The 27,698-nt window shown below is 42.6% G+C and overlaps 1 protein-coding gene across 1 annotated transcript in view; it reads left to right on the top strand.

Annotated features, from left to right (window-relative positions):
• Nucleotides 1-26,274, top strand: part of LOC107125945 (noelin-3) — a 72,934-nt gene extending 46,660 nt beyond the window's left edge. The window contains exons 4-6 of the mRNA XM_015429432.1: nucleotides 2,782-3,001; nucleotides 23,679-23,785; nucleotides 25,571-26,274. Coding sequence (XP_015284918.1) covers nucleotides 2,782-3,001; nucleotides 23,679-23,785; nucleotides 25,571-26,248 — 1,005 coding nt within the window. The 3' untranslated portion in view covers nucleotides 26,249-26,274. The remainder of the gene's footprint in view (nucleotides 1-2,781; nucleotides 3,002-23,678; nucleotides 23,786-25,570) is intronic.
• The last annotated feature ends 1,424 nt before the right edge of the window (nucleotides 26,275-27,698 follow it).

The following is a 27,698-nucleotide window of genomic DNA, read 5'->3' as shown; positions in this document are numbered from 1 at the left end:
CCAGATGGTCAACTGTGCTGGTCTGAAGCGGTAGAATGAATTTAGAGTCCAGTGGCACCTTTAAGACCAACAAAGGTTTATTCAAGGTATGAGCTTTTGTGTGCAAGGCACACTGTTTCAAGCACACTGGAATGGCAGGTTTGAACTTTACCTGCCATCCCGATGTATTTGAAAAAATGCGCCTTGCACGTGAAAGATCATACCTTGAATAAACCTTTGTTGGTCTTAAAGGTGCCACTGGACTCTAAATTTGTGTCATGAAAACAACAACATGATTTTCATGAAGTAGAATGTCCTACAGTGTTTTTTCCCAGTTGACTTCTGTTCCCTCATGGTTTGTATTGGCATTCTTCATGTGATCATTTGAAAAAAACTTTTGACAAGACTCAGCAGTGTAGAAATTTTAGCCTGACAAGTTCCCCTTCATCTGACTCTTGAAAGCTCATACCCTTAAAAACTTGTGGGTCTCTATGATGCTACTGGACTGGAATCTAACTTTTCTACTACAGAACAATGTGGCTGCCCTCTGAACTGACTAGTCTGTTACACTGGAATCTATTGATTTTATTTGATTTAAATTGTGGTTAAAACCCAAAATTCCTGCTTATCTCGGTCATAATCACAGTAAAAAAAAAATTGAAAGAAATTGAAGCATTTCCAGGAAGAATGATCAAGTCTTAGGATTGGATCCTAGATCCTCAGGATTGCCAGTCCCCAGCTAGGGATGGGGGATCCCCTGCTTTTGTGGACTCTGGCCTGCAGCTGGCCAGCTGGCCGGTGGGGGGAACCCCACCCCCAAAGACAAAAGACATCCTCATGCAACATCAGTGATGCACTGATGTCACTTCTGGAAGAGACGCCATTGTGTTGGGGACGATATTCTAATTTTGGGTCAAAATTATGGTTTGTAGTCATTTTTACCATAGAGTTTTGCCCCAAAAGTAGAGCATCACTCTGACATGGCCAACATGATGATGTCACTTCTGGAAGTGATGTCAGCACATCACCGATGTCCCCACCCACCCCTGGAACGCCCCCCAAATCCTCCCACCAGCAGGAGGAAAGCACTTGGCAACCCTATAGATCCTACAAACTGTCAGGGGAAAGGAGCTTGTGGAAACATATCTTACACACATACATACACACACCCCTTTCCCTTTCCCCAGCAGTCCCCTGTGATCCCTCTAAAAGGCACACCTGGGGATCAGGGGACTCATAATCAATCAAAGAGCTATATGGCATGGATGGGGGGCTGCAGTGAGGAGAAGAGAACAGGGAGAAATCACTCCTTTTCCCTTAGTGGAGCTTCCGATATAAGAAGGAAAGGTGAGTTCACCCAGTTCTTCCTCCTCACCACAGATCCCTCCCCATGCTGCCTGGATTTTGGTCACTGAGGGCCCCCTGGTCCCCAGCAATTCCTGTTTGAGGGGTCATAAGAGGGCTGCTGGGGAAAGGTAAGATCCACTTCTGTAGGGAACTTGTGCTCACAGGATCAACCCACCATAGTTTTCAACACAGTGCAATGTTTGACCTGTGACTAAAGCAGAGCATGGATGAACATGCTTCTCCAGGATTTCATTTAGAAAGCAGAGGAAAGTAGAACCATAGAGTTGGAAGGGATCTCCAGGGTCATCTAGTCCAACCCCCTGCACAATGCAAAAATATGACAATTGTTACGCTTAGGATGGTCATACCAGAAGCATCTCACATAGCCTTACAGATGCTTTAGGATGGTCCTTCTTGGGCAGGGGGTTGGACTAGATGGTCTGTATGGCCCCTTCCAACTCTATGAATCTATGATTCTAAAACACTGGGAAGAGTAGTATCTTTACAGGACAAGGAATAAGGACCCCCAGCTGAATTACTGTCTGGAAGAAACAATGATAATTCCGAGGTTGCAGAAATCTAAACATTTTATGGTGTCAGTTTGAGTCCAATTTGAGTGAAAAGCTTTTCCTTAAGGAAAAGCCTTGTGATCAACATTTAGAGGGTCAACTTCCTTATAATTGTCTTGATTAGCAGAAGGATGGATGGAAGCCATTACATACAAAGTTAAAATACTGTCAACAGTAACAGCAACCATGAGGAAACTGCTTTAAAAAAATCACAGGCCTTGACAAGAGTTCCTCATATGGCCAAACATCTCTCTGTACTGAGCAGAAGATGTTGATACATGTGGGAAAGAACAAGGCATTCTTACGGATTCTCCATGATCCATCTTCTGAATGGGCCAATGAAATAAAACAGGGTCGCCTTTCAAAATACTGCACATAGCACAAATGAATAACAATAAGGAATGTGTTCAGTTAGATGAGTGTTAAATTCTTACAGTGGATTAGATGGTCCATTGATAATCAAGCTGGCATTAAAATATATTTCCAGAGAATAGTTTTCCCCCACACTTTGTATTCATCAGGCCACCTGAACTTATGTGCATCTACTTGGAAATAAGCCCCATTCTTTTCAGTGGGACTTATTCTCAGATAAGTGTGCATAGGATTACAGCCCTAATTCCTGTACTGGGAAAGACTTGATTTAAAAGAAAATGATTTATGTTATTTAAAGTAAAATTGAGCACTTATACATTTTTTATCTAATGCCTCAAGCCATTAATCTTGTGCTTATGAAATCTCTCGTGGTACACTAATCATAGTTTTGAAACCAAGATCAATAAGAGTTTTAGTAGTAAATTTGATAATGTCTAAAAGGATCTTATTAAAGAATTTAGGAGATGTAACACTTTTACACTTCCCTAATGCGTACTTGACTGCTTTTTCACAGGAATTGAAAGAAAAGATGGATGAGCTCCTGCCACTAATACCAGTTCTGGAACAGTACAAAACTGATGCCAAGTTAATCACCCAGTTCAAGGAGGAAATTAGAAATCTGTCTTCAGTCCTCACTGGGATCCAAGAGGAAATTGGTGCCTATGATTATGAGGAACTACATCAGCGAGTGCTCAATTTGGAAACCAGGCTTCGAGATTGCATGAAGAAACTTAGTAAGTTCATACAATTTCATGCCACATTTAGTTCACTGAGTACGCATTTGACAGGGTTTCCAACTGTCTGGAATTTTTCCAAGAAGTCCAGATTTCCCAACTGTGGTTGAGAAAAAGAAGTGATTCCATGTACATGTGCCTTGTGATGCTTCTTCTGTTGCCCACTGATCGTGTCCTGACCATAACAGGGATTAATGATGTGCATGGCAGACTGAAAACCAAGTCCTTTGTTAACACAGTAGTATGGTAGCCAGCCACCCAAAACTGAACCACTCCTTTAATCACATTATTATTCTCATACCAGTTGCCAGATGGAGGGACAACTCTAACATTAGAAGTAAATGTGATTGAGGTCACTTCATATGGTCACTGTTGTGAGAATTTGGCTGTGGGTGTGTTTCTGCACATGTTACCCATGTCGCCCACACTCTCCCCCCCTCAGTTCGTGTGTGTCTCCTGAGTGTCGCCTCTTACCAAGGCAGATGTGCAAGCTTGGAAATCACTAGGTCTCTTCTTAAAATAAGACTAATCTTTATTAAAAGGAACATTCAAAAGATTTGTCTGGCAAGATGACTGCAAGACGCTATGTCAGCCTGCCACACAGTAGAATCCTATTTCCTAAACATTGATAGAATACACACAGAAAAATAAACATACAGCAAAGTTTTCCCCACCCCATGCATGCGCGGACGAGAGGCCCTCTCTGACTGACTCCTTTCGGAGTCAGCTGAGGTCTGTTGTAACCGACCCATATTTATACCCAAGATCAAAGGGTTTCTTTTGATAATCATATTACAGCTACTATTTACAAGTGGAAATTGTCTACTGTAAATTGTTTCTAGAAGTTGAAATTGTAAATCCCTTCCTTCCGCCAAAAGTTCACACTCATGTACTGGGTGTTTGTTGTTTCCCATCATTTGGGCTCCATTTGGGTTACAGGTTCTTTTGAAGCTATCAAATAGTTACTTCAAAGCTATCTTCTAAGGTATGTGAAATCTTGTTGTCTTGATGGGATTTAGGGCCCAGCTGCAATTGTTATTGTCTTTAAATTGTAAGTCACACACATATATCTTGATTCAAACAAACTGTCCTTTTGGTGCTTTTGTTGAGATAAGATCGGGGTTTGTTTGAACTTCTGTTTCCCATGAATTTTGCATTGTGGATTTGAAACCTATTAGCTGCACAAATGGTCACCCATTTTATTGCAAAGGAAATTGGGGTCTCACACCTATGGCTGGGAATGGAATGCGTTACATCCTTGCATGTGTGACCAAGAAAGAGATCCTTCTGGGAAAAAGGGGCTTGCAAAAGAATCATGGGCTTTGATTCAACAGGCCTAGCAAGGGCAGAGACAAATATGTATACTATTTTGGTTCATTTTAAACCCAAACCTTCCATCTTTCTAATATTTCTTACCACAGTCACCAGGGCCAGGTGTTTGATTAAGCCACCAAAGCAAATGCTTGAGGCAGCACATTAAGAGGGGTGCCAGTCACCCTCAACATCACCCCCCAGATGACAGCAGCATGACCTCACTTCATGGGCCTGCACTGTCATCAGCCAAGTCCAAATGACACCTCTATGGAATATTGCCACAAGGACATGGTTTGGACCCAGCCTGTGGTGGCAGAGGCCCACGAGGTAATAGGCGTATCTTGTTTGGGATGACAAAATACCTTGAACCATTGCTGGTAATCAGGCCTTCTACTTATTAGACAATCTGGACCACATCATAGGAAAATGGTCTTCTAGTATCTTCTGTTTCATTGTGATATTAAGTGGATTTGGTCTAAGGTAACAGTATTATGGTGGAAAGGGCAATGTATTCACTGTTAAAATAATAAAAGAACAAATAGAGACAAGTAAAGAGTAAAAGCAAACAAATGGCCCTTATCTTCTAATAAATCCTCCTACACAATCACTGGCTCTGGGAAGCTCTGACACTTCCTTGGCAACCGATTGTGTCCATGAGCAAGGGCTGCTATGACTGGCTACCTTCGTGTGCTGTTTGTTGTTAGCAATTAGGATGCTTGGCTTGGTGCTCAAGTCAAACAGCAATTAGTGAATGTGAAACTTAACACCTTCAAAGCTTGGTTCACAAGTGATTGTGGCTGGAGAAAGGTATGTTCTCCACTGAAACATGTTCACTGTAAAATTCTTAGCATCTCTGTACAAAACCCATTTCATTTGGATAACAAAAGCTTGCCTTGGATTTGCTTTATCCAAGGGTGAATCAGATAATGAATTGGGGAGTTAAAACTGGTAAAACTGAAGGGTCTTAACTCTCTTCTCTTTCAGGCCAGTCCAAGGTAAATGATTAGGGGTGGGGGGGAAATGGTATTTTTCAGGTTTGGGTATGTTGAACCTGGAAACTATCGGTATTTTCCTATATTCCCAAATCCCAATACTAGTATGGCATTCAGATTTGGGATTTTTTGAAAATCCCATTTTTTTCCCAGCTCTGTTATACCCTTTGGGGACCATCATGGTCAATGGTCCCCATAGGGTACGATGGGAAATCAATCTGAGGGTATCCGAAGCTCAGGGGGAAGCTGTTCATTTAGGCAGAGACATCAAATTTGCAGCACAGCTGCTGATGCCTCTCCTCAAAAAACCTGCAAGTTTCAAAAAGATGGGACCAGGGGTCCAATTCTGTGGGCCCCTAAAAAAGTGCCCCCATCTTCCATTGATTTAAATGGGGGAGAAAGGTGTTTAAAAGGATTGCAGTCCTTTTAAATGCTTTCTTCAAGCTGCAAGTGAAGTCTTAAGGCACTTAAAGGGTTTGAAGTCCTTCCAGGTGTTTAAAGGGACTGTGATCCCTTTAAATGCCCTTTAACTTTGACTATCCAGTGATCCCAAAAATATTTTGGGGGCTTGGCCATTTTGGATAGCTGAAAAAATACCCAAAACTATATCCAACTGAAAAGTTTTTTCAGCTCAGATATAGCCAAATGTACACCCCTATAAATGATTGTGTAGAGTAGACAGTGTGGGCACTACAGATCGCTATATCTAGTGGGTAGAATGCAGAATTTCAGGAAGTAGCTCTCACATACTATACTATTCTATAATAAATCACACTAACAAGCAAATAGGTGAGTGCCTTGCACTTACTTTATGTGCCTCTCTATAAATGGGGGTGTATGTGTGATATCTGAAAAACAACTAAACATCACTGCTTCTACTTAAGCTGTAGCTCCTTTGCAGGATACAATCAATAAAATAAATTACAAGTTAAAAAAACAACCTTTTAAATTCCACAAATTTTTAATAGTTACTGACAAAACACAATTCAGCTTATAAAAGCTATTTGAGAGAAGCTTCAAACAACACACGATATTTCTGAATTAACTGATGCACAGCTCGGACCGCCTGTATACTTTCTTTCATCTGTGGCTGCAGTCCAGAGCCCATTATATTCCAGAATCCCTCTGTTAAAATCAACAGGATTGCTTCAGCTACATGGATTGTTGGTTATAGCTCTCATCCCAATCAGCTTTACTCATCCCAATCAGCTTTACTCATATTGATTTTAGTGGATTTTTACTTCCAAAGAACTGCTCTTAGAGTTTCAGAACAAAACAGGAGGAAAGCCTCCAAAATTCACCCAATATAGTTTGAACCACTTTGTGTGTTAAAGGCAGGAAACAAAGCAAAGATGGATTACCTGTCCCTTATGAAAGGAGTGGAAAATGCCATTTTGTAAAGAGAAATGGTTTGAAATTAAGAGAATTCACTGAGAGAATTTTTTTAAAAGATTCCCCTGTGGGTTAGGGCAGCTGCCTTGTGTTTGTATTTTTCAGGACTGCAGCTTGGGCCCTCTCCACTGATCTTACATAGTTCCAGTACATCTCCATCACTCACCGGCTCCCCCACATCCAAACACATGTGACACTTGATCACTGCACCATATTGTTGAACCATATGCTAAATAACAGGCTGTGTAATTTTTTAAGCATTCCTTCAGCCCACTCAAACAATGAGGAACAAAAATCATAGAAAGAAAATCACCTGCACTAAATTCGCAATAAGCAATTCCATTGTCAAAGAGAGGGGAATAATTGCAAACCTTCATCTCTCATTTTATCAATTCGATATCTTTAAAAACAATCTTATTATAAGCAAAACATTTCATTAAAAAAGGGAAATCACATAATTCACCACACTATGGTCATCATCTAGGCCTGTTCATATATCCCTGGCTTTCCACCTTGTCATTCTGTTTGGGGTCAGGCCACCTCCTTTGAGGCCTCAGAATGGGAAAGAGAGTGGGTTACACCACCCAAGTCCTCTTCATTCCTAGGACTGGCTTCCATGTGCACCAGGCCTGTATTTAACCCCCTTCCACTGGCTCCACTTGGTAGGCTACAAAAGGAAAGGGAAGCTGTGACAGACTGCACTTTAAAAGCTCATAAGTGCTCTGTAGACATGTGAAGGACTGTGAAGGGTTACTGCCTCACAGAGCCAGAAAGCCTTGAGTGACAGGGTGCTCAAAGGAATTTGAATGGGTAGTGTCAGTTGAGCAGAAAGACTTGGGGACTGACTGCTGAGAACTCAGTTTAGCCCTGGCTGAGAAGAGTTTAACATTGACTGAGAACTGGAACAGTTTAGCCCTGTCTGAAGAGAGTTTAACACTGACCAAGAACAGTTTAACACTGACAGAGGACTGGGAAAGTTGGCAAGGAGAAGTGGGAGGATTAGAAGAAGAAGAAGAGAAGAAGAGATTGGATTTATACTCCGCCCTTCACTTGGAGTCTCAGAGCGGCTTACAAACTCCTTTCCCTTCCCCTCCCCACAACAGACACCCTGTGAGGTAGGTGGGGCTGAGAGAACTCTGACAGAAACTGCTCTTTTTCAAGAACAGCTGTTATCAGAGCTTGTGACTGACCCAAGGTCACATCAGCAGGTGCAAGTGGGAGGAGTGGGGAATCAAACCCAGTTCTCCCAGATTAGAGTCCGCACACTTAACCACTACACCAAACTGATTAGTGAAGATCGCCCCATTTGGGCCAGGAAAAGGGATCAATCTTCTAGTCAGAGAAGAGATTCCCTGCCCAGTTGAAAGGGAGATAGCTCTGAAGAGTGGAGTAACCCCTGGTGTGCTCAGATAAGGAATGTGGGTGCTTGTTAGTGTATCCCTGCCTTCTGAAACCTAAAGAGTCAGTTAAACTCAACGATGTGAACTGGAAGGTTTAGGAAACACTGAAACAAAAGCCTATCATCTCTAAGATTCTAAGACTTTGTGAACAGCTTTAAACTCTCACTTGCTGGAAATATATGACTATGAAATTACTAAGTTAGCTCAGAGTTCATTATTGATTTCTCTCAGATATATTACCCCTGATTTCACCTGTCCTTTCCCCCTCTACATTGAATAAAATATTTTGTTTATTTTTGAACTTTAAAAAGTCTCTTGTGTGCCATTTCAGAAGTTTAAATTAAGAGGGTGAACTTGCCTTTTCCCTCAAGTTCTTCCGCTGAGCCAGCAGCAAAATGTAATTAAGTGACAGGATGGGACAGCCATAGATCTTCAGAAAAGAAGAAAATAGATAAAGGGGCTGTTCAGCCAGAATGGAAGGAAAAACCAGAGGGGAAACCCTGTGTCTGAGTGGGGAATGGAGCTAGATCATCATAGAAGCCTTCCCTGCCTCTTCCACTTGCTGCATGTCTCCCTGCCCTACTCCTGCAGTTAATTATACTAACTAGTCAGCTTAATTAAACAATGGTTCCACATTATGTCTGAAATGAGCCATAGGTCAATCAAGCAGTACCTGATTCTGGAAACTAGAGGTAGCTTCTGAAATACTTGACTTTGTCATAGAGTATTTCCCAATATCATGTATGCTGATTTTCCCTGAAGAAAATCCACTGAGTCAGATATAAACAATGACGTCTACATTGTCACCCTTTTAATAAATAATTTTCAACAGCTCTCTTTTGCATTAGCAATATCATAAAAATGACAGACAGAAAGACATGAAAGAAATTGTCTAATGCTGAAATCTCTTCTGTGTTCTTTCTTCTGTCACTACCAATGCGTGATCGTACACCATTTCATTCTACATGGCTAGAAGGAGGGGGAAAACACCACACACCCTGCTTATAAATAGTGGCTTTGTCTTATAGAATAAATCCTGTGCTTGTCGGTTATGGATTATCCAGGGCTGACAAAGGAAATGTATGAGGGCCAATGTATGTTCTCACTAGAAATATTGCTGAAGTTTATAATTCCTGAGCTCAAAATATGAGCCTTGGTGACTCATACCGCTCGCTTGCAATGCGAAGCAAGTATTACAGCCCCCTTTGACTTGGATATTAATAAAAGTAATAGTGACAAAGATGATGTTTGAGGTGAGAATCTGGCTGAAAGGTTTTATTACAAAACACATGGCCATTGAATCAAGTAAGAGAGACTAATGGTGCAGTCCTCAGCAGAGTTACACCTTTCTACATCCATTGGCTTCAATGGCTTTAGAAGGGCGTAACTCGGCTTAGGATGGAACTGCAAGTCATGGGGGCCTTTTAGATGTTGTTTCAGACTTTGGCTTCTGAAATATGTAGACAGCCATTGAACTGTGGCGTCATGGGTTGCAGCAAGCACAGGCACACTGGCACAGTGCAGGAAAGTAAGCATCAATGGCTAGTTTACCTTCCCACTTGCAGTATTTCTTTTGCCTTTTTCCTGGTGGTTCCCGCATACCTCCTCCCTTCAATCAATTCCAGCCTAAAGAAAGCAGCTAGGGATCCATGATTTCACCATGCTAGAGAAGTCTTCAGGCTTTAATGGTTACACAGCCATTGCACATACAGATTTCATAACCTGTGAACAGGCCAGGTCCCTCTAGCTTGGAGGAAAAATGAAACACCCTCAATGGATTCTCAGGTCTGACATTGCTGCTTAAGCCTTAGCTAAAATGAACTACTAAGATCTGTTGTTCTGTTGCTGAGGATCTGCAAATGACATAGTAACATAAATGTAGTTGAAGAATGTACTAGGGTCCTGTGGGGTAAGTGTGTACCATAGGACAGGCTCACTCACTGTTTACAGGGTCTCAAGTTTCTGGGGGATCTAACCCATGAAGCAAACCCATTACGGTTATATGGTCTGTTTTGCAAGTAGATAAATAGGTACCACTTTGGTGGGAAGGTAACAGCGTTCCGTGCACCTCTGTGTTTAGTCATGCTGGCCACATGACCACAGAAACGTCTTTAGACAGCGCTGGCTCTTCGGCTTGGAAACGGAGATGAGCACCGCATCCCTAGAGTCGAATTCGACTGGCTTTTGAGCAAGGGAACCCTTTACCTTAACCTTATGGCATTTCATAAGTAAAATATGTCTTCCCCCTTGTACAAAGTGTAAAAACATACAAATGTGTGTGACAGAATTGGGGAAGGCCCCCCTTAATGCAAATTGTACCAGGCACAGATTAATAATATTTGGGGCTCAAGTGTGTGATATGAAAGTTCCATATTCTAACAATGCCTACAGCAAATGCTAGCAGGACAGGCCCATAGCCAGGGTTTTTTATCCTGGGGGGCTCCGGTGTTCTGGGGGGGCTGTTGGTGCCAGGGGACTTAACTTAGAATAAAAATTTAAACCCCACAAGAGTTTAAGTGTGCCTCCCTTCTCTTCCCCCTGCCAGCCAGCTGAGCAGAGAGGGGGTTTAAACTTTAAACCCCCCTCTCTGGAGTCACACCACAGCAGTGGCACGATTTCTCCATTGTATCCAGTGGAGAAATTGTGCCATCACTGTGGTGCAATTCCAGAGAGGGGGGGTTAAGTTTAAACCCCCTCTCTGCTCAGCTGGCTGGTGGGGAAGGAGAGGGAGCAGCTGTGTGGCCTCTGTTGCTGGCCACGGAGTCTTCTTCCTTCTCGCAAGCAGGGAGAAAATTCCACAGACAAGGGAGGAGGGAAAGCTTGTGGGGCTGTCCCTTTAAGGGAGGGGGCTGAGCCCTCAATAGCCTCACCATAGGTACGGGTCAGTAGCAGGCTCTAAGATGGTTTGTCTTCAACCAGAGAATTAAATGCATTCATATCCTCCTCGGCTTGCTCTGAGGCTAAAACTGGTTCTGAAGCTCTGCTCCAGCTCCAGTTGATTCCTGGCCATCACCACTGTGGTAGAAAATGTATTTGGCAGATGGTTTTTATGGCTCAGTGATCTTCCTCAAACTGTAGCTGAACATCCAGAGTTACATTCCTAATAGAGACAGGTAGTGGAGATATTTGTCTTGCCGACAATCCTCTGCTATCAAAACACCAATAAGAATTACTTATTAGTAATGAGGCATTTTCAGCAAGTGCCGCTGTAAGAGGAAAATCCTTCGGTACGTAATGCTCTCATAGTGGTTAATGCTTACAGCTCATTTCCATGTTGACAGAAGGGCATGGCAGGGGATCATGCCTTCATCTCCTCTATTGCCTTCGTCCCTGCCAGGAGGGCAACCTTCTATTGTTTTAGAAGCATTCTCTTTCCATTTGTTTTCTGAAGGAATTGAGACAACAACAATCTTAGCAATATTACCACAATGAATTACCACAATGAATCTTAGCCACAAAAGGCAGATCAATATAATTGTTCCTATCATTCAAATTAGGGTTGAGATGGAGGGAATATCAGTTTGCTTAGTGAGTACACAGGCTGAGGTAAAATTTCACCCAGGATCTTCCCACCTTGCAGCTTTCCTATCATTCAAATTAGGGTTGAGATGGAAGGAATATCAGTTTGTTTAATGAGTTCACAGGCTGAGGTAAAATTTCGCCCAGGATCTTCCCACCTTGCAGCTCACACTTGCCGACTATCTTTTGGAGACACTTCATCCAGAACGTATCAAATAAGTACTAAGAGTTAGGGAGGGGAAGCGGCATGGGTATAACCCAATCTTGTCGGATCTCAGAAGCGAAGGAGGATTGGTACTTGGATGGGAGGTCAGGAAGGCTTTGCAGGGGAAGGCAATGGCAAACCACCTCTGCTTCTCACTTGCCTTGAAAACCCCTTGCTGGGGTCACCGTAGGTCAGTTGTGACATGACGTTAATATTAAGTATTATTTTGCCATTTCCACAGTGAAGATTTGAAAGCATTTTGTTGAAAAAGTCAGCTAAATGTAAATAAACTATCAACTGGAAGGTTAATACAGTATAGAAATGCTGAACCCAATCCGGCTAAAGTTAGTCATGAGTAAGTTTCAGTCATGGATGAATGCTTAAGTTGGTAGTGCACCAGAAGGGTCTTTATTTCGATGTGTATCAAAAACATGGGATTTTGAGTTCCTTTGGGGGAGGTTCCAGTGGCCTTGCCTACTGAAGCTGATGGGCAGAATGCTCAGGACAGACAAAGGAAGGACTACTTTATACAGGGAGTGATTAAAATGTGGAATTCGCTGTCAGAGGATGTAGTGATGGCCACATGAAAAAACAACTTTAAAAAGAATTAGCTAGATTCATGGAGGATAAGTCTATCAATAGCTACTAGCCATGGTGACTGAGGGGGAACCTCCACATTCAAAGGCACTAGACCTCTGAATCCCAGAGCCAGGAGGCAACATCATAGGAAGACCTCGGCCTCTATGCCCTGTTGTTGGCCCTCCAGAGAAACCCATTGGCCACTGTGTGAGACACGATGCCGGCCTAGATGAACCATTGGTCTGATCCAGCAGGGTTCTTCTTATGTTCTTACTGACTTGGCTTACAACCAAAGAGAGGCAGTGGTGTGGTATAGTGCAGGGTTTGCATGCAGAGTGCAGAAATAAGCATAGAAATACTAGTTTACTGTGCACCCATTCGTTTCCATTTTGATTTGGGAAATCCATCAATCTCTCCCTGATCTGTCTGCTGGATAGCCCTTCTTCTGTGAGCAAAAAAATGATGGCAAGATATGGTGGATTAGGTTGGATATATTAAGTTGGCCATATTGCTAATGTACACTGTAGACTTGCTCGTTCAACTTATGCTCTATGAACACTGGACCTGTGGTTCCTGTGTAAGTAGTATAACCTATTAACTTATTTGCTCTACTGGTTTGCACAGGACTTGTTAATGACTAACCTTACCTGGGTTGGAGCCCACTTATGTGTAAAAGTTAGAGGTGGGTGAATTTTCCACATCTTGATTCAGAACGGGCTCTCAATTTAATGATGGTTTATAAATTTTGAGGAATCAGTGGAGAACTCTCGGGGGGGGGAGCTAAATTGACATAACACAAAAAGAGCTTCTGCACATGCATGGAACATTCCAATTGTTTTATTTATTTATTTAGAATATTTCTATGCCACCTCTTCAGAGTCTTACTCAGATTACAGTTAAAAACCAGTATAAAAAACAAGCTATAAAGAACATGCCATTGGACATAAGCAGCATAAAAACTGTCCATAAAACATTGAGAAGATGATAACATAAAACTAGGGATGGGCATGAACCAGCTGACAAACAGATTTTAGCTGGTTCATGAAGCACCACCATGAACTTCCATGAATTTTGATGCCGTTTGTGGCAGTTTTTGAAGAGTAGAACCTGAGATTCATGCTCCCCACAGCTCAGCTGTTTGGTTTAAATGGCTCAGAACCATTTAAATCCTGCTTTCTGCTCCTTGCAAAAAGCCACAGGAAGCAGAAAGCAGAGGTTACAAACAGCTGAGGGGCAGGGACTGATGAGTTGTTTGGATACCCATGCTCTGTGCTCCCTGTGGCTTTTCTCAGGGAGCGGAAAGCAGTGGTTTAAACGGCTTCTGCTTCCTGTGAAAAGCTCCAGGGAGCAGGGTTTAAATGGCTTGGAGCCATTTGAACCAAATGCCACTCAGCTGTTGGGAAACCCCTGCTCCCTGCAAAAGCCACAGGGAGCAGAAAGCAGAGGTTTAAATTTTAAAAGGCTCATGAACCAATACAAATTAGTTCGGTTCAGAAACTGGCATATCAGTTCATGTTTTGATTCATGGTTCAGCCATGAAACATGAACCAAACCACAAAAATGCAATTTTTGCCCCTCTCTTGATAAAACTCCTAATTAGAAGCCTGATATGATCCCTGCAACCAACCCCTGACAGTGGCCTGGCCCACCACATTTTGGGCCAATTGAAGTTTCCAAACCATTTCCAAAAATAGTCCCATGTAGAGTGCATTACAGTAATCTAACTTGGATGTGATCAGAACACAGACCACTGTGGCCAATTAAGGTCTATGCATGAGCTATAATGCCCATTTCAAGCATTATGACCGATGTACATTTGAATCCTGGACCAGCTAATTATGAACTTTGGCAACATCACTAGTAAAAGTACTGCAAACAGTCCTTTGTTTCCTCCTGTTTAGAAAAGTGCCAGGAAGCACATGCAGCTGAGGAAGCTTCTTGGAACCACAGACAGGAAATCTGTGCAGGGAAGGGGGTGGAACTAAATGGACATTATATGGGAGGCTATCGTAAAGGAAAATACGAAAAAACTGAAAACAAGCATCATATGGAAATCATTTAATATATTGAATAACTGTCAAACCATCTTTTCACAAAAACACTGCTAAGTACTCCTCGGTGATTCCCATTCTTTTGCCATTATGCTGGAAACGAGGAGCAAATGTTCCATACTGCATAGAATGTTACCTGCAGGTTTTTCCTTATAATGGTTTGGGCCACAGATGTGAGTATGCTGGTGGAAGATGGTCATTTATGAGGCCACTGTGATTACTTGTCTTGCTCATGTCCAAAACTAGAAACCTTATTGTGTACCTCTGGTAAGGTATTTACAAAGAAGATCCAAATTGGGGAGGTACTGATTCTGGATCAGTATCTGAACAAGTGAGCAGTGACTCACAAAAGCTCATACCCTGCCACAAATCTTGTTGGTCTTCAGGGTACTACTGGACTCTTGCTCTTTTCTACTGCTACAGACAGACTCACACGGCTACCCATCTTGATCTGATTCCAGTTCAGTAACTGATCCTATCAGTAACAAACAGAATGTTCTGTCTGTTCTCTGTAACAGTCATGTACGAAAACTCCCTCTTGCTACACCAATGAATTATTCAAAGCACCTAATGTGTACCATTAAAGCAAATGGCATCCTCAGGCTTCATTGCCAAAGGCTGTACTAAGGGTGGACAAAGGAAAGGCTGTTAATGATATTGTCATATAACCAGTGATGGCATTAATATTAAAATATGTTAGAATGTACACCTCAGTCTTAAGAACATTTACTTATTGCGAAGTCTCAATAATTTCAATGGGACTTTCTTGCATTACTACAGAATTTGTGTCCTGAAAAACTATAAACACAATAAACAAAATCTGGCTTTCCACAGTCCCAAAAAAGATGGTACCTTTGCATGAGATAACAATGAGAAGACGCTTCAGTGGCTGCATTCTTCCCCATTTCCAGTCGTTCTGCAAGGGAGAGGTGTAGGGGATACCCTTTGCAGAGAGACGTGCATTCTCCCTTTCATGGACAGAGCATGCGCTTAGAATCATAGAGTTGGAAGGGACCTCCAGGGTCATCTAGTCCAACCCCTGCACAATGCAGGAAATTCACAAATACCTCCTCCCCACACCCCCAGTGACCACTGTTTCATGGCCAGAAGATGACAAAAAACCTCCAGGATCTCCAGCCAAATTGACCTGGAGAAAAATTGCTTCCTGACCCCAAAGTGGGATCCTCCTTTTTCCCGTTCTTGAAGATGGGGACAACATTTGCCTGCCTCCAATCTTCTGGAATCTCACCTGTTCTCCTAGAATTCTCAAAAATAATGGACGGAGGCTCAGAAATTAAATCCACAAGATCTTTTATTACCCTTGGATGCAGTTCATCTGGCCCCGAGAACTTAGTTTTATTTAAAGAAACTAGGTGTTTACGTACTACCTCTCTGCCAGTCCTAGGCTGCAACTCCATTCCCTCATCATGTGCTCTGTTTTTGCCATGTTGAGCACCGTTTCCCTCACAAGAGAAGACTGAGGAAAAGTAAGAATTGAGCAGTTCTGCCCTCTCTTTATCAGAATTTCACTTTCTGTCCCCGTAATGAGCCTACCATGTCCTTGCTCTTTTTCTTACTTTGAACTTAAAAGAACCCCTTTTTTGTTTTTAGTATCTCTCACTAGCCTAAGCTCATACTGAGCTTTAGGTTTCCTAAAACTCTCTCTCTACAAGTACTGATTATTTGTTTATATTCATCCTTGGTTATAAGGCCCTCCTTCCACTTTCTGAATGAGTCTTTTTTATTTCTCAAGTCTTTAGAAGGCTGTTTATGGAGCCGCCTTGGCTTCTTTAGGCTCCTCCAATTTTTCCTTCTTGTAGGAATCGTTTGTGATTGTGCCTTCAGTATTTTACTTTTAAGAAACTCCCATCCCTCTTGAACTCTCTTCTCCTTAAGTGTTTCTGACCATGGGATTCTACCCAGCATAACTTTGTCAAAATTTGCTTTCCTGAAGTCCAACCTATATGTCTATGTACAGCTTTTACCTTCCCCAAGACTGTAAATTCCACTGCTACCCAGAGTGCCCACTACTCTCACCTTGTCAACCAGTTCTTCCCTGTTGGTAAGAATCAAGTACAAGATAGCCTATTGGACATTTCATTTTTAGCAGAGTTGGACTTCCAGCAGATATCTGGGTAATTAAAATCTCCCATGACCACTGTGTCTCATCTCTAGGAGTGTCTCATCCAAGTCCTCTGCCTGGCTTGGTGGTCTATAACAGACCCCTACCATAATATCAGTATTATTTTCTACTCCTTTTATTTTTACCCAGAGACTCTATTTGGACTTTCATACTCAGATTCATGTATTTCCTCACAAGTATATACCTCCTTTACATATAATGTGATTCCTCCACCCTTCCTTATATGTCTGTCCCTTTTAAATAATTTGTACCCCTCAGTCCTAATATTCCAATTGTGAGTGTCATCCCACCAAGTTTCAGTAATGCCTATTAGGCCATAGTCCCCTTCCTGTATTAGGACTTTAAGTTTCTCCAGCTTGTTTCCCATACTCTGTGCATTAGTGTAGAGACATAGGAATCCATGTTTTATGCACCCTGAGATTTTCGTTTCTGTATTTACATGTGAGTTAATGTTACCTATGGCACTCCCTACAAAACTTTAGAATTCTTATCTCCAGTTATTTGCATCATACTGGGCTTTGCATTTTTGTCTCGCTCCCCCGTAGGATTTAGTTTAAAACTCTCCTTGTTAGGTTTGCAAGGCTGTTTCCAAACACATTTTTTTCTAACCTCATGAGGTGTAAACCATCTCCTGATAGAAGAGCTTCATCTCAAAAGTGTAAGCCACAGTCCAAAAATCCAAACCCTTCCTGATGATACCATCTACGTAGCCAGTCATTGATCTGCAGTATTCTCCTTCCCTTCTTAAGCTACGGCCTTCGACAGGAAGAACTGATGAAAATACAACCTACACTTAACCTTTTTACCACAGGAAGAACTGATGAAAATACAACCTGCACTTAACCTTTTTACCCAGAGCCACATAGTCTCTCTTAATACGTTCTTCTGGGCTGTGCCAGGCAGTATAATTTGTTCCCACATGGATGAGCAAGAAGGGATAATAATATGTGGGGTTTATTATTTATATTAATTATTTGGATATTATTTTCAATTTATATCCTGCCTTGCCTGCACAGGCACAGGTTGATGAGTCTTCCTACCCTTTCCATCACTTCCTGGATGTGTGCACCTGGTAGACAGCATACCTCTCGAGATGACAAGTCCGGTCAGCACACTTTAGCTTCTTCCCCTCAGTAGGGAATCCCCATTTATCAACACATGCCTTCTCCTATATTGGGGAGCAGAAGTTTGAATCCTCTCATCCACAGGGGTCTGAGAAATTTTCTTCAAGCTTTGTGGACACTGGGGGAGGAGCCCATGTTCCAATGGTTCAAAATCTCTCTGTGGGGAGATCCAGGAACCAATTGCTTAGTAACAGAGGCTCAGAATGTCTCCTGATTTTCCTTCTCCTGTGGGTTACATTCTTCCATGTGCCCTCCTCATGTGCCGGGTGCGCCTCCATTCTGTCAATGAAATGCATTCTCTCAATGAATTCACCCTCACTTATAACTGGAATGTGGACATTCCTCCACATCTCCTCCAGTAGGGCTACCAAGTTACACTTGCAGTGAGTGTAATTGCTATTACCCTCAGGTAATAATACATGCCACAGACAGACTCACCAGTCATGCTACTGCAATCCATTTCAAAATTTTCAGTTTCACTGGCACTTCCTTGATAACTTCCCTGCCAAACTGTCTCTCAAGACTACTTGTGAAAGGTTTGCAGAAGCAAAAAAAAAAAAGGGGATTTTTAACATAGAAATACCTTGGTTTGCTGATGTACCCCAAAACTTTGAGAACTAACTAAATGGCTACCTGAACCAAAATGGGAAATGAGCACAACAATATACAATTTTCTTAAGTTCTTATGAGGTCCCCAGGCCCGATTTCCAAGCTAAGAGCCACAGGGCAAGAATCCATTAGCTCATGCCTCTGGCAAGAAGGAGCCTAATATAATTAAAGGCTTACCCAGCAGAGGGCGAGGCCAGCAGTCAGCCCCACGAAAAACTGCTAAAAGCTGCAATTAGTTACACCCAGGCAAAAGAGACAAACAGAATCCACACTTTCTCAAACAAGCCCACTCTCCAGCAGGCTGTACACACCCACACACCCTCAAATACTGTCCTCCCACACAGTACCCTCAGCTGCTTCTCCTCAGCAGTTAATAAAACACTCACCACTCCAGCAGCGGCTCCCTCTCCTGCCCCTTCTCAGAGCCCAGCTTGGTGATGCATGAGGGATACTTTTCTTCCCTTCCCTTCCTCACAAGATTGGGAAGTGTGGGGAGGGTAGAGAAAGTGTGAGTCAATCATGGTTTCTGCCACTAGTGCTTCCATTTCATGTGAAGGTTGCCAGTGAGCCCCTTCATATACTCTATTTAGGGGACTTCCCCCCCATGATTTGATTCCATGCAGCCGTGCTCTGCATGCTAATTAGGGGACTTTCCCATCCAACCTGTCCATCAGCACAAGGGTGACTATTTGGCAAGAAACACGGGCAATTGGGACATTTATACATTTAATGTAACCTTGTGGAGTGGTCCCATGGGAAGGCAACTGTAGGTGTTGCTCCAAGTGTGTGAGAAAAGGACTATGAGTGTATATTAGCTCATTGCAATTAATGTTAGGTGTTCTCAGTTTCTGTCTGGGCTGCCAAGAGGCAGGGAGACCGGGGACAAAATTCTGTAGGGTTGGGTTACTCTGGAGGCCCATATGTTTGTTTTCACATTTTGTTTCGATTGGGTGTGGTTGTGAGGAGGGACCCAGAGGGAATCTTTTTCTCAAGCTCCACAGTGCCTCTCTACAGCCTCAGGTTCTCAAGTCCTGATGGAGAAGGGAAAATGGAATCCAGTTTTTGTTGGAAGCGGTTGGGCTTCTATTGTGATGGTCCATTGATTATCATTTTAGTGGATTGTTTATTATTCTTGTTTTGGGGGAAGACAGACTCAATCTAATAAGCATGGAGTGAGTACATGAATCTGTTCCATTGCTGTTTGGGGGAGCAGTTTTGCTGAAGGAGGGGGGAAAGTAACCAAGGTTTCCCTGTAAAAAGCAATTCAGCGTAGCTTTAATTCACTCTTTAAGTCTCATTGATTGACTTTTCAATGAATGCAATAATGGGCAAAGAAGGCAATTGACATGGATTACGGGTTATATAAGCTCTGAGAAAGAAGTCAATCATTAGGGAGGATTTCAGCCAGAAGCAGATGTATTTCCTCCATTACTTTCCTGTCTTGATCTTACAGTTTCTGCCTGACCCATCCATCAGCCCCGAGTCTCACTGTGTTCCCAAGGTCAGATCACTTAGCAGGCCAGTTGATGGGTGTTGTTCTCAGAGTAATTTTCTCCTGCAACAGTTTCCAGTAGGGGCCTTAAGTGGCTCTCAGTAGTATAGCCTGATTCATCATGTTCACCACTCACACGGAGACCTGCTTCAGGGCCTACCTTGTCATTTGGAGAAGTTTCCCAGCACACAGATGTTGAAACTGGGACTGCTGTGAAGGCTCGTAAATCAAGTTCATTTTCTTTTCTGGTTTCCCAGGTTTATATCAAGTAAATCGGTTAGGCCTTTTATGCACTGGTGTTTTGCCTCACTTTCACTGTGCATGCCTGTCGATTTTTCTTTGTTGTTCTGCCTTTCCATTGCATTCACTGTGCATGTCTGTCAGGGGGGGGTTCATTCTGTATTGTTCTTCCTCCCTTCAGTGCTAAGTTCTCTTTCTGTTTGCTGTTTGCCCAGATTTTCTGAGAGTGGTTCTTTGACGGGTTTTTCTCTTGCTTCGCTTCCAAGCCGAAGGTGATTCAAAAGGATACCTATTCCTTCAGATTTCTCCCCGCCCTTTTTCCGGCCCCTTGAAGGCCACTCCTCTGCTCACACTGAGGTCCTTTCTCCCAATCATCATTGGTTAGTTTTGTACTGGGCATGTTTTTTTTTTGAACTAGGAGATTCTTCAATCTGTATTTACTCTAGGATAGCCATCTTTGAAGAACATTACTGGTTCTCCCCCCTCCCCATTGGTGTACAATGGTGCACCTCACTGCCTTTGGAAAGGCTGCCTGGATATGTTGCATGCTCCTTGGCTTTTGCCAGTGCATCTTCACTCTAGTGCAGACGAAGCTTCCTCAACCCCACCCCAGCCATTGAAAGGGGAGCCCATTTTTGTCCCTTCCCACCATTCTGCCTTTCTCTGCCTTCCTCGCACCCCCCCCCCCGCCAGCCCAGCCATCCTTATTGCAGGGGCTCTTTGTGCTGCATGCAACATGTCATAGGTGCTTCATTACACTTCATCTTCATTTAAGGGTCATGTGGAGTTTTGCTGGGGATACATGAAGGGAAAGGGAGGGAGAAAAAAGTAGGGGAGATCCATCAAGACTTTCCCCCAAGCCATTACCATCCTGCTAGGTACACGAGGGTTCTACTTTGCAAACTATTTCAACAGTGGAGGAAGAAGGGGGGAAACTGGATGCTTTTTTAAAAAAAAGTTTAAAATGGGGAATTGAGTGAGGCAGGGGGTTTCTTTACTTCTCGTGATGACTCTAAAACATCAAAAGGATGGACTGTCTCTGTCAGGGTGAAGACTTCACTGGGGAAGGAAGAGGAGACTAATCTTGGTGTTGTGCCCCCTCTCATTTCCTGAAGCTTCTCTCTCTTTTTTTTTTTACAAGTGGTATAAGTGTACCATGATGAGATTTATGCTAGACTAGGTTTGCGAGGTGGGGGGGAAACAGGGAAGCAAGATGGTCTTGGTGGTGCCTTCTCCCTCTTCCCCAGGGCTGCCACCCCACTTCTACCTGGAGCAGGTCTCGTGTTTGTGCGGCACTGCTGCGAGGTGGTGACCCAGGCCAACTGGGCTGCTTCCTGGTCTTGCTGCCTCCCAATGAGGTGCGCCGCTTGAAGGCACAGCCCAGCGTGGTGGGCGAGAGCCTAGCCAAGGTGCAGGCATTGCTTTTCACAGTGTATGATAACACAGCACAGAATCCAAAAAGTAGTTTGGTCAATTTCAGGAAATTTTTAAAAACTTTACCTGTGTTCCTCTGTGTTCCACTTCATTCAAGGAACTGAACCATGAGGATTCAAATGGAAGGGGCTTGCTTGACGCTACTGCACAGCCAGCTGCAATAGGGCACTTTAAAAAAAACGTGGACATCCCCACCCCAGTTAAGCAAAAACTGTGGGTTTTGGTTGGAGCTGCAGAATACATACACGGAATACTTAATAAATAAATTGGAGAAAAAAGAATGGCGCAGAGGGCAGGCACACAAATCCAAAGTCAAGATTAGAGGCTTTGACTGCTCAGATTCTCTGGAGTAAGCTGTCAGTACATCACGGGCCTTAGTAGGAATCGTAGCAAGAGCTGTGAACAGCAAACACCACAAAGATAACAATGCAATTTCATATACTCTCTTGTTAAATTCCAGTGTAATATTGCTTGAAATAATATACAAGACAATAATGCTCACTACAATGTATGATACAGTGCAAAAATTGCCAAGTTCATAAAGTTTTGTGAAGATGCCGGATATGAGCTTCGTTTCTTCAGAGATGATTCTTCAGAGACAAATATGCATGCTATTAATGTTCTCATTCATTTATGTCCGCAATCAGTTCTCTATCTTGAAAGTTCAGTATTATTCCAAAATGTATTACTCCAAAAGTTTCAAAAAATTACAAGGATTTCTAAATGGGCTACCAGTCACAATTTTCAGACAAACAACTCTGAAACATTACTAAGCTGGTAGGAGGCACTACCAGCTTACTAATGTTACAGAGTGATTTGTCTGAAAATTGTGACTGGTAGCCCATTTAGAAATCCTTGCAAAGGAGGGGACAACTCAGAAGGTAGATGGTTGACACTTTAAAAAGGTAGGCACTTCAAGAAATGCTCCAACTTTTATGGAAGCAGCCTTAGGGTGCTGAACTGGAAATGCCAGAAGTTAGCAGACTAGGTATCATCATTTTGTGCATCATTATTACAGTGGCCCCTGGAAGACAGAAGTTCCTGCTCCAGGAAGTTCACCTTGGCCCCTCAGTTTTGGCCTTTGGTGGTTTGGGGAGCGCTCCTAGTCAGATCTGCTCAGAAGTAAGTCCCTGGGCTTACTCCCAGAATTCTTAGATTGCAGCCTTTGTCTCTTGCCCAGTTTTAGTTTTAATGTATTCTTGCATCTTTAGTTAGTTAGTTAGTGCAGACTTGATGCTGATTTAATGCTTCTACTGACTGCTGTTTTAATTGTTGGTTTTTATAACGGCTGCTGCTGTATACATTTTAATATGGCTATTATCACTGTCACTCTTGAGCTATTTTATGAGGAATGGTTTTTTTAAATTAATTGTCCTTGTTTTCACTGATATCTATTTTTATTTGTTGGTTGCAAGGCACTTTAGAGGTTACCATATTAACAAAAAGTCTCTGGATCCAATTCAAGATTTGGTTGTTGTATACGAGAACTCAATACATTACATTGGTGTTTGCCTTTAAAGCCCTTAATGGTCTGGAACCCTCATATTTACAGGGCAGCCTCTCCCATTACAACCACCTGTGCTCCCTTTGGTCATCATCTAGGGGCCTCTTGCAGGTACTTGGCCCCAGGATGGCCCCAGGATGGCTGTCACCAAGGGAAGGGCCCCAACCCTGTGGAATGTGGCTTGTGCCTTGCTGGACTTGTTTAGTTTCCGCAGGGCATGCAAGGCTGAATTGTTTAGGCTGGCCTTTGGAAGGTAATCCACGTGCTTGGGCTGTTTTAATAGTGGTATGGTGATAGCCACATATTTTAATATTATTTTATATTTGTTATTTTTATGTTGTTTACCTTATTGTTTTTAATGTTGTAATCACCGCAAGACCCTTTGGGTGAGCCGTGATGAAAAAATATAATAAATAAACCAGATAGATCAACGTAACATTGCCTCCATACAAGGCACTGTGATTTTTTTTTAAATAACCTCTTTGCTGCTGTTGTTTTAAATTAGCTAGTTCCCTTCCTTTTGGATGGTACTGTAAACAAATAATCAACATCAGTATTTTCATAGGCCTCCTTTCATACCCTGGTCATTGATCATCCTGAAGTGGCAAGCAGTCAGGATAAGCAACAATTTATTTGAGATCTTCTCAAGTGCATTTTGTTGTTGTTTTTTCCATTTCAGCATGCGGAAAATTAATGAAAATCACTGGCCCTATAACAGTCAAGACATCTGGAACCCGTTTTGGAGCCTGGATGACGGATCCGTTAGCATCCGAAAAGAACAATCGCGTATGTGTGTGTGTTTTATTGCTTCATGTTGTGATCAAAACAGGGATTCCCCAGCAGGTCTTTGAACATGTGAAGCCGCCTTATATGAAGTCACACCATTGATCCCGTCTAGCCCAGTACTGTTCAGCAGCTCCTCAAGGCCTTGGGTGTGGGTCTTTCCCAGCAACAGCTGCTAGAGGTCCTTTTTACTCAAGATGATGGGACTGATACGAGTAAAGTATATGCTCAAAAAACTGAGATATAGCACTTCACACATACATTTATAAAGCCTTGTAAGAGAGATTAGGTGAGCTCCACAGACCTAGCAAATTGTAGTGGGGAGGGGGGGCTTAAATCCAGAGAGGTAATCCAAAATTAGGGTTGCCAGCTCCAGGTTGGGAAATACCTGGAGATTTTGGGGTTGGAGTCTGGGGAGGGTGGGGTTTGGGGGAGGGGAAGGACTTTGATTGGGTATAAGGCCACAGACTTCACCTTCCAAAGTGGCCATTTTCTCCAGGTGAACTGTTCCCTGTTGCCTGGAGATCAGTTGTTATCTCAGGAAATCTCCAGCTACCACCTGGAGGTTGGGAACCCTTTCCAAAGTAATTGTATGACATGACCACGGGTAGGACATGGGGCTAGGCTGGAGAAGGCAACTGAGAGAGGTGAGTCAATTTTAGCTTGCTGAGCTACGCCACGGTTGCCAGTTAAATGGGAAAGGAATCACAAGAAGGGGGACCATTTAGGAATCCCCCAGTCCCATAATAACTCAGGTGCTTCAGCAGGCTAACCCCCCCCTCCCATTTCCTTTAACAGACTCTCAGCGACTTTCAACATTCTGTGTGTTTTGGAGCACATTCAGTCTTCATCGGATTGTTTAGGGTTGTGGGTTTTTTTAAAAAATTAATAGACCATGTCATATTTTTCTGCAAACTTGCAGCTATGTAGAGACCCCCCCTCCCACCTTGTCTTTCAGTGCCCTGGCATTGCCATTTTTATCATTGACATAGGACCCAGCCAGTTTGCTGTTACATCTAGTGGCAACTTCAGGGCCTGCAAAGAATCACAGAGAAAATATGGAGATCTCACCCCCACCCCCACCCAATTCTCAGATTCTGTAAACTGACACAAGGCATGGCCAAGCTCATTTCCCCCTCCCTCTTTTCTTTATTAAATGACTCTCAGTAGCTGTTGATATTTCATACTCCTGGAGCATATTCAGCTCTCTCCAGAGCAGTGTGGGGTGAGGTCTTTTTCTCTTGGTGAATTTATAAATGCATGTTTTTATTCATAGTTAGGGAATCCCCCGAATATGTAAAGATCCTTACCTTTTTGTGAGTGGCCTGGTTGTGCTGCATTAGTGATTGGCACAAGCTCCCCGGTCTCTTGTTAGATATAGCCAATCAGAAGACAGTTCAAACGTTCTGTATGTCAAGAAATACAGGAGTAACAGTGCAATCCCCAGCAGAACTATGCCCTCCTAAGTCCACTGAAATCAAGTTGCATATCAGGACGCAAGACTGCTTGGGAGTATGTTGTAGGACTTCCCACCACTGGTGTGATGACCACTTCAGTTCTACATTTTCTTGCATACTCATAAAAGTTTCTGCTTGTGTGGTTTGTCTTCCTTGTATGTGTACCTGGTGACAATGTGTGTTTTTTCTTGCCTGGATTCCTTCCAAATATTATGGCATCACACCACTTGGGGGGTGGGTGGGCAGAATCAAATATATTTAAAACATGGCTCGTTTAGCAAATTATTGTTTTCCTGCAAATTGACAGCCTATTCTTCCTTTTCACTTTCAGGTCTGGTACATGGACAGTTACACCAACAACAAAATAGTCCGTGAGTACAAATCAATAGCAGACTTTGTCAGTGGAGCTGAATCGAGGACATACAATCTCCCTTTCAAATGGGCAGGAACCAACCACGTGGTCTACAATGGGTCACTCTACTTTAATAAATACCAGAGCAACATTATCATCAAATACAGCTTTGATACTGGACGGGTCCTTGCTCAACGTACCCTGGAGTATGCAGGCTTTCACAATGTGTACCCGTACACCTGGGGTGGCTTCTCAGATATTGACCTGATGGCAGATGAAATTGGCCTTTGGGCTGTCTACGCAACCAACCAGAATGCAGGCAACATCGTCATCAGTCAACTGAACCCAGATACGTTAGAAGCAACGAAAAGCTGGAGCACTGGCTACCCAAAGAGAAGTGCTGGGGAATCCTTCATGATATGTGGTACTTTGTACGTCACCAACTCTCACTTAACTGGAGCCAAGGTCTACTACTCGTATTCCACAAAAACCTCCACCTACGAATACACAGACATACCTTTCCATAATCAGTACTTTCATATATCCATGCTTGACTACAATGCCAGAGATCGGGCTCTCTATGCCTGGAATAACGGACACCAGGTCCTGTTTAATGTCACGCTTTTCCACATAATTAAGACAGAAGATGACACATAAACTCAACATTGGTTTGGCCACCCCCAAAGCGGTGTCATTTGTGCTGAACTCAGAAGCATTCTACTGGATTTCTTTTCAGTTCTTTTTTCAGTAAGGGTTTAAAAAAAAGCTTTTTCTACACTATAATGTATTATAAAGATGGCTGAGCCTTTCTGTAAAAATGACCTGTTGGAATTACAGGTATCTTTCTTAACTCAACACAAGGCCTGCCATGACTTTATCATGAAAAGCACTAAAGATTATTTCAGTGGCTAAAGACAGTATTTAAAAAAAAAAAAAAGATTAATGATCTGCCTTATATTAGAGTCAGAGACTAATGGTGACTTAACTGCATGAATGTCTTTTTCTACCATACATCATTTTTAAAAAACAAAACAGATCTGCTGAATTGTTCAACATCAAAACATATTTGGACAGTAATCTGAAACAGAATGCACATCAATATTATTTGCTTCTTAAATATATATATATCATCCAAAGTCAAATATTAGATTTCTTCAGGGGTGAAAAAAGTAAAATCCCCTCAGCTGTTACACAGTTTCAGAAGCGGTGCTGTACAGTCTGTTTTTAAACCTCTTGCAAGCAGTTTCTCAATGACATGTATTTATACCATTGTGTCCACCATTGTGCAATTGTATCTCTTCACTTCTGTGAAAGTCAACTATTTTTTATAAAATATATTGAAATTTAATCACGGGTCTGATTATGGGTCCCTTTTGAAACAGCATTGGCATGGAAATACTTCTTCTTTACTCAATGAGTAATTAAATTGTGGGATTGCCAATTAACACAATGATGGCTATGAGCACAGTTAGCTTTAACAGGGGATTAGACAGATCCATGGAAGATAAGTCCCTCCATGGCTACTAGCCACAGTGACCAAAGGGAACCACCATATTCAGAGACAGTAAGCCTCTCCGTACCTGTGGCTAGGTGGCAATGACAGGGGAAGGCCCTCTATGCCCTGTTTGCCCTCCAAAGCAACCACTTGGCTACTGTGTGAACCCAGATGGTGGACTAGATATCAAGCAGTGGTTTTCCTATGTTCTTATGTAATATTGTCATATTCAGGAGCCTACAGCTTTGCTCTGATTAGTTTTGTGACTTTTCAGACTTTCCCTTTGTGCCAAGGCTGCCTTTAGAATGGATTACTAGGAGGATCTCTTGTCTTATGTAAATAATAGTTCCAGAATTGAGTACCTGCCATCCAGTGTCATAAAAACCAAAGTGAGTTACCTCTAAATGCCGGACAGGTATCACAAAATTTTGCCCATCTAAGCATGGTACTACTGTGCTATATTGGAACACGTACAAAATCTTGAATATCCCCCCCCCTTTAATTTTAGAATCAGTTGGTATGGGTATGAGGGAACCTTCCTCCCAGGCCATTCCCCTGAAATAAATCTTCCCCAAAGCAATTGTAGGGATCAAGGTACAATATGGGTACCTG

The sequence above is a fragment of the Gekko japonicus genome, unplaced genomic scaffold, assembly GCF_001447785.1.
Source record: "Gekko japonicus isolate JY-2015 unplaced genomic scaffold, Gekko_japonicus_V1.1 scaffold831, whole genome shotgun sequence".
Lineage (NCBI taxonomy): Eukaryota > Metazoa > Chordata > Lepidosauria > Squamata > Gekkonidae > Gekko > Gekko japonicus.
This window is presented reverse-complemented; position numbering and strand designations above follow the sequence as displayed.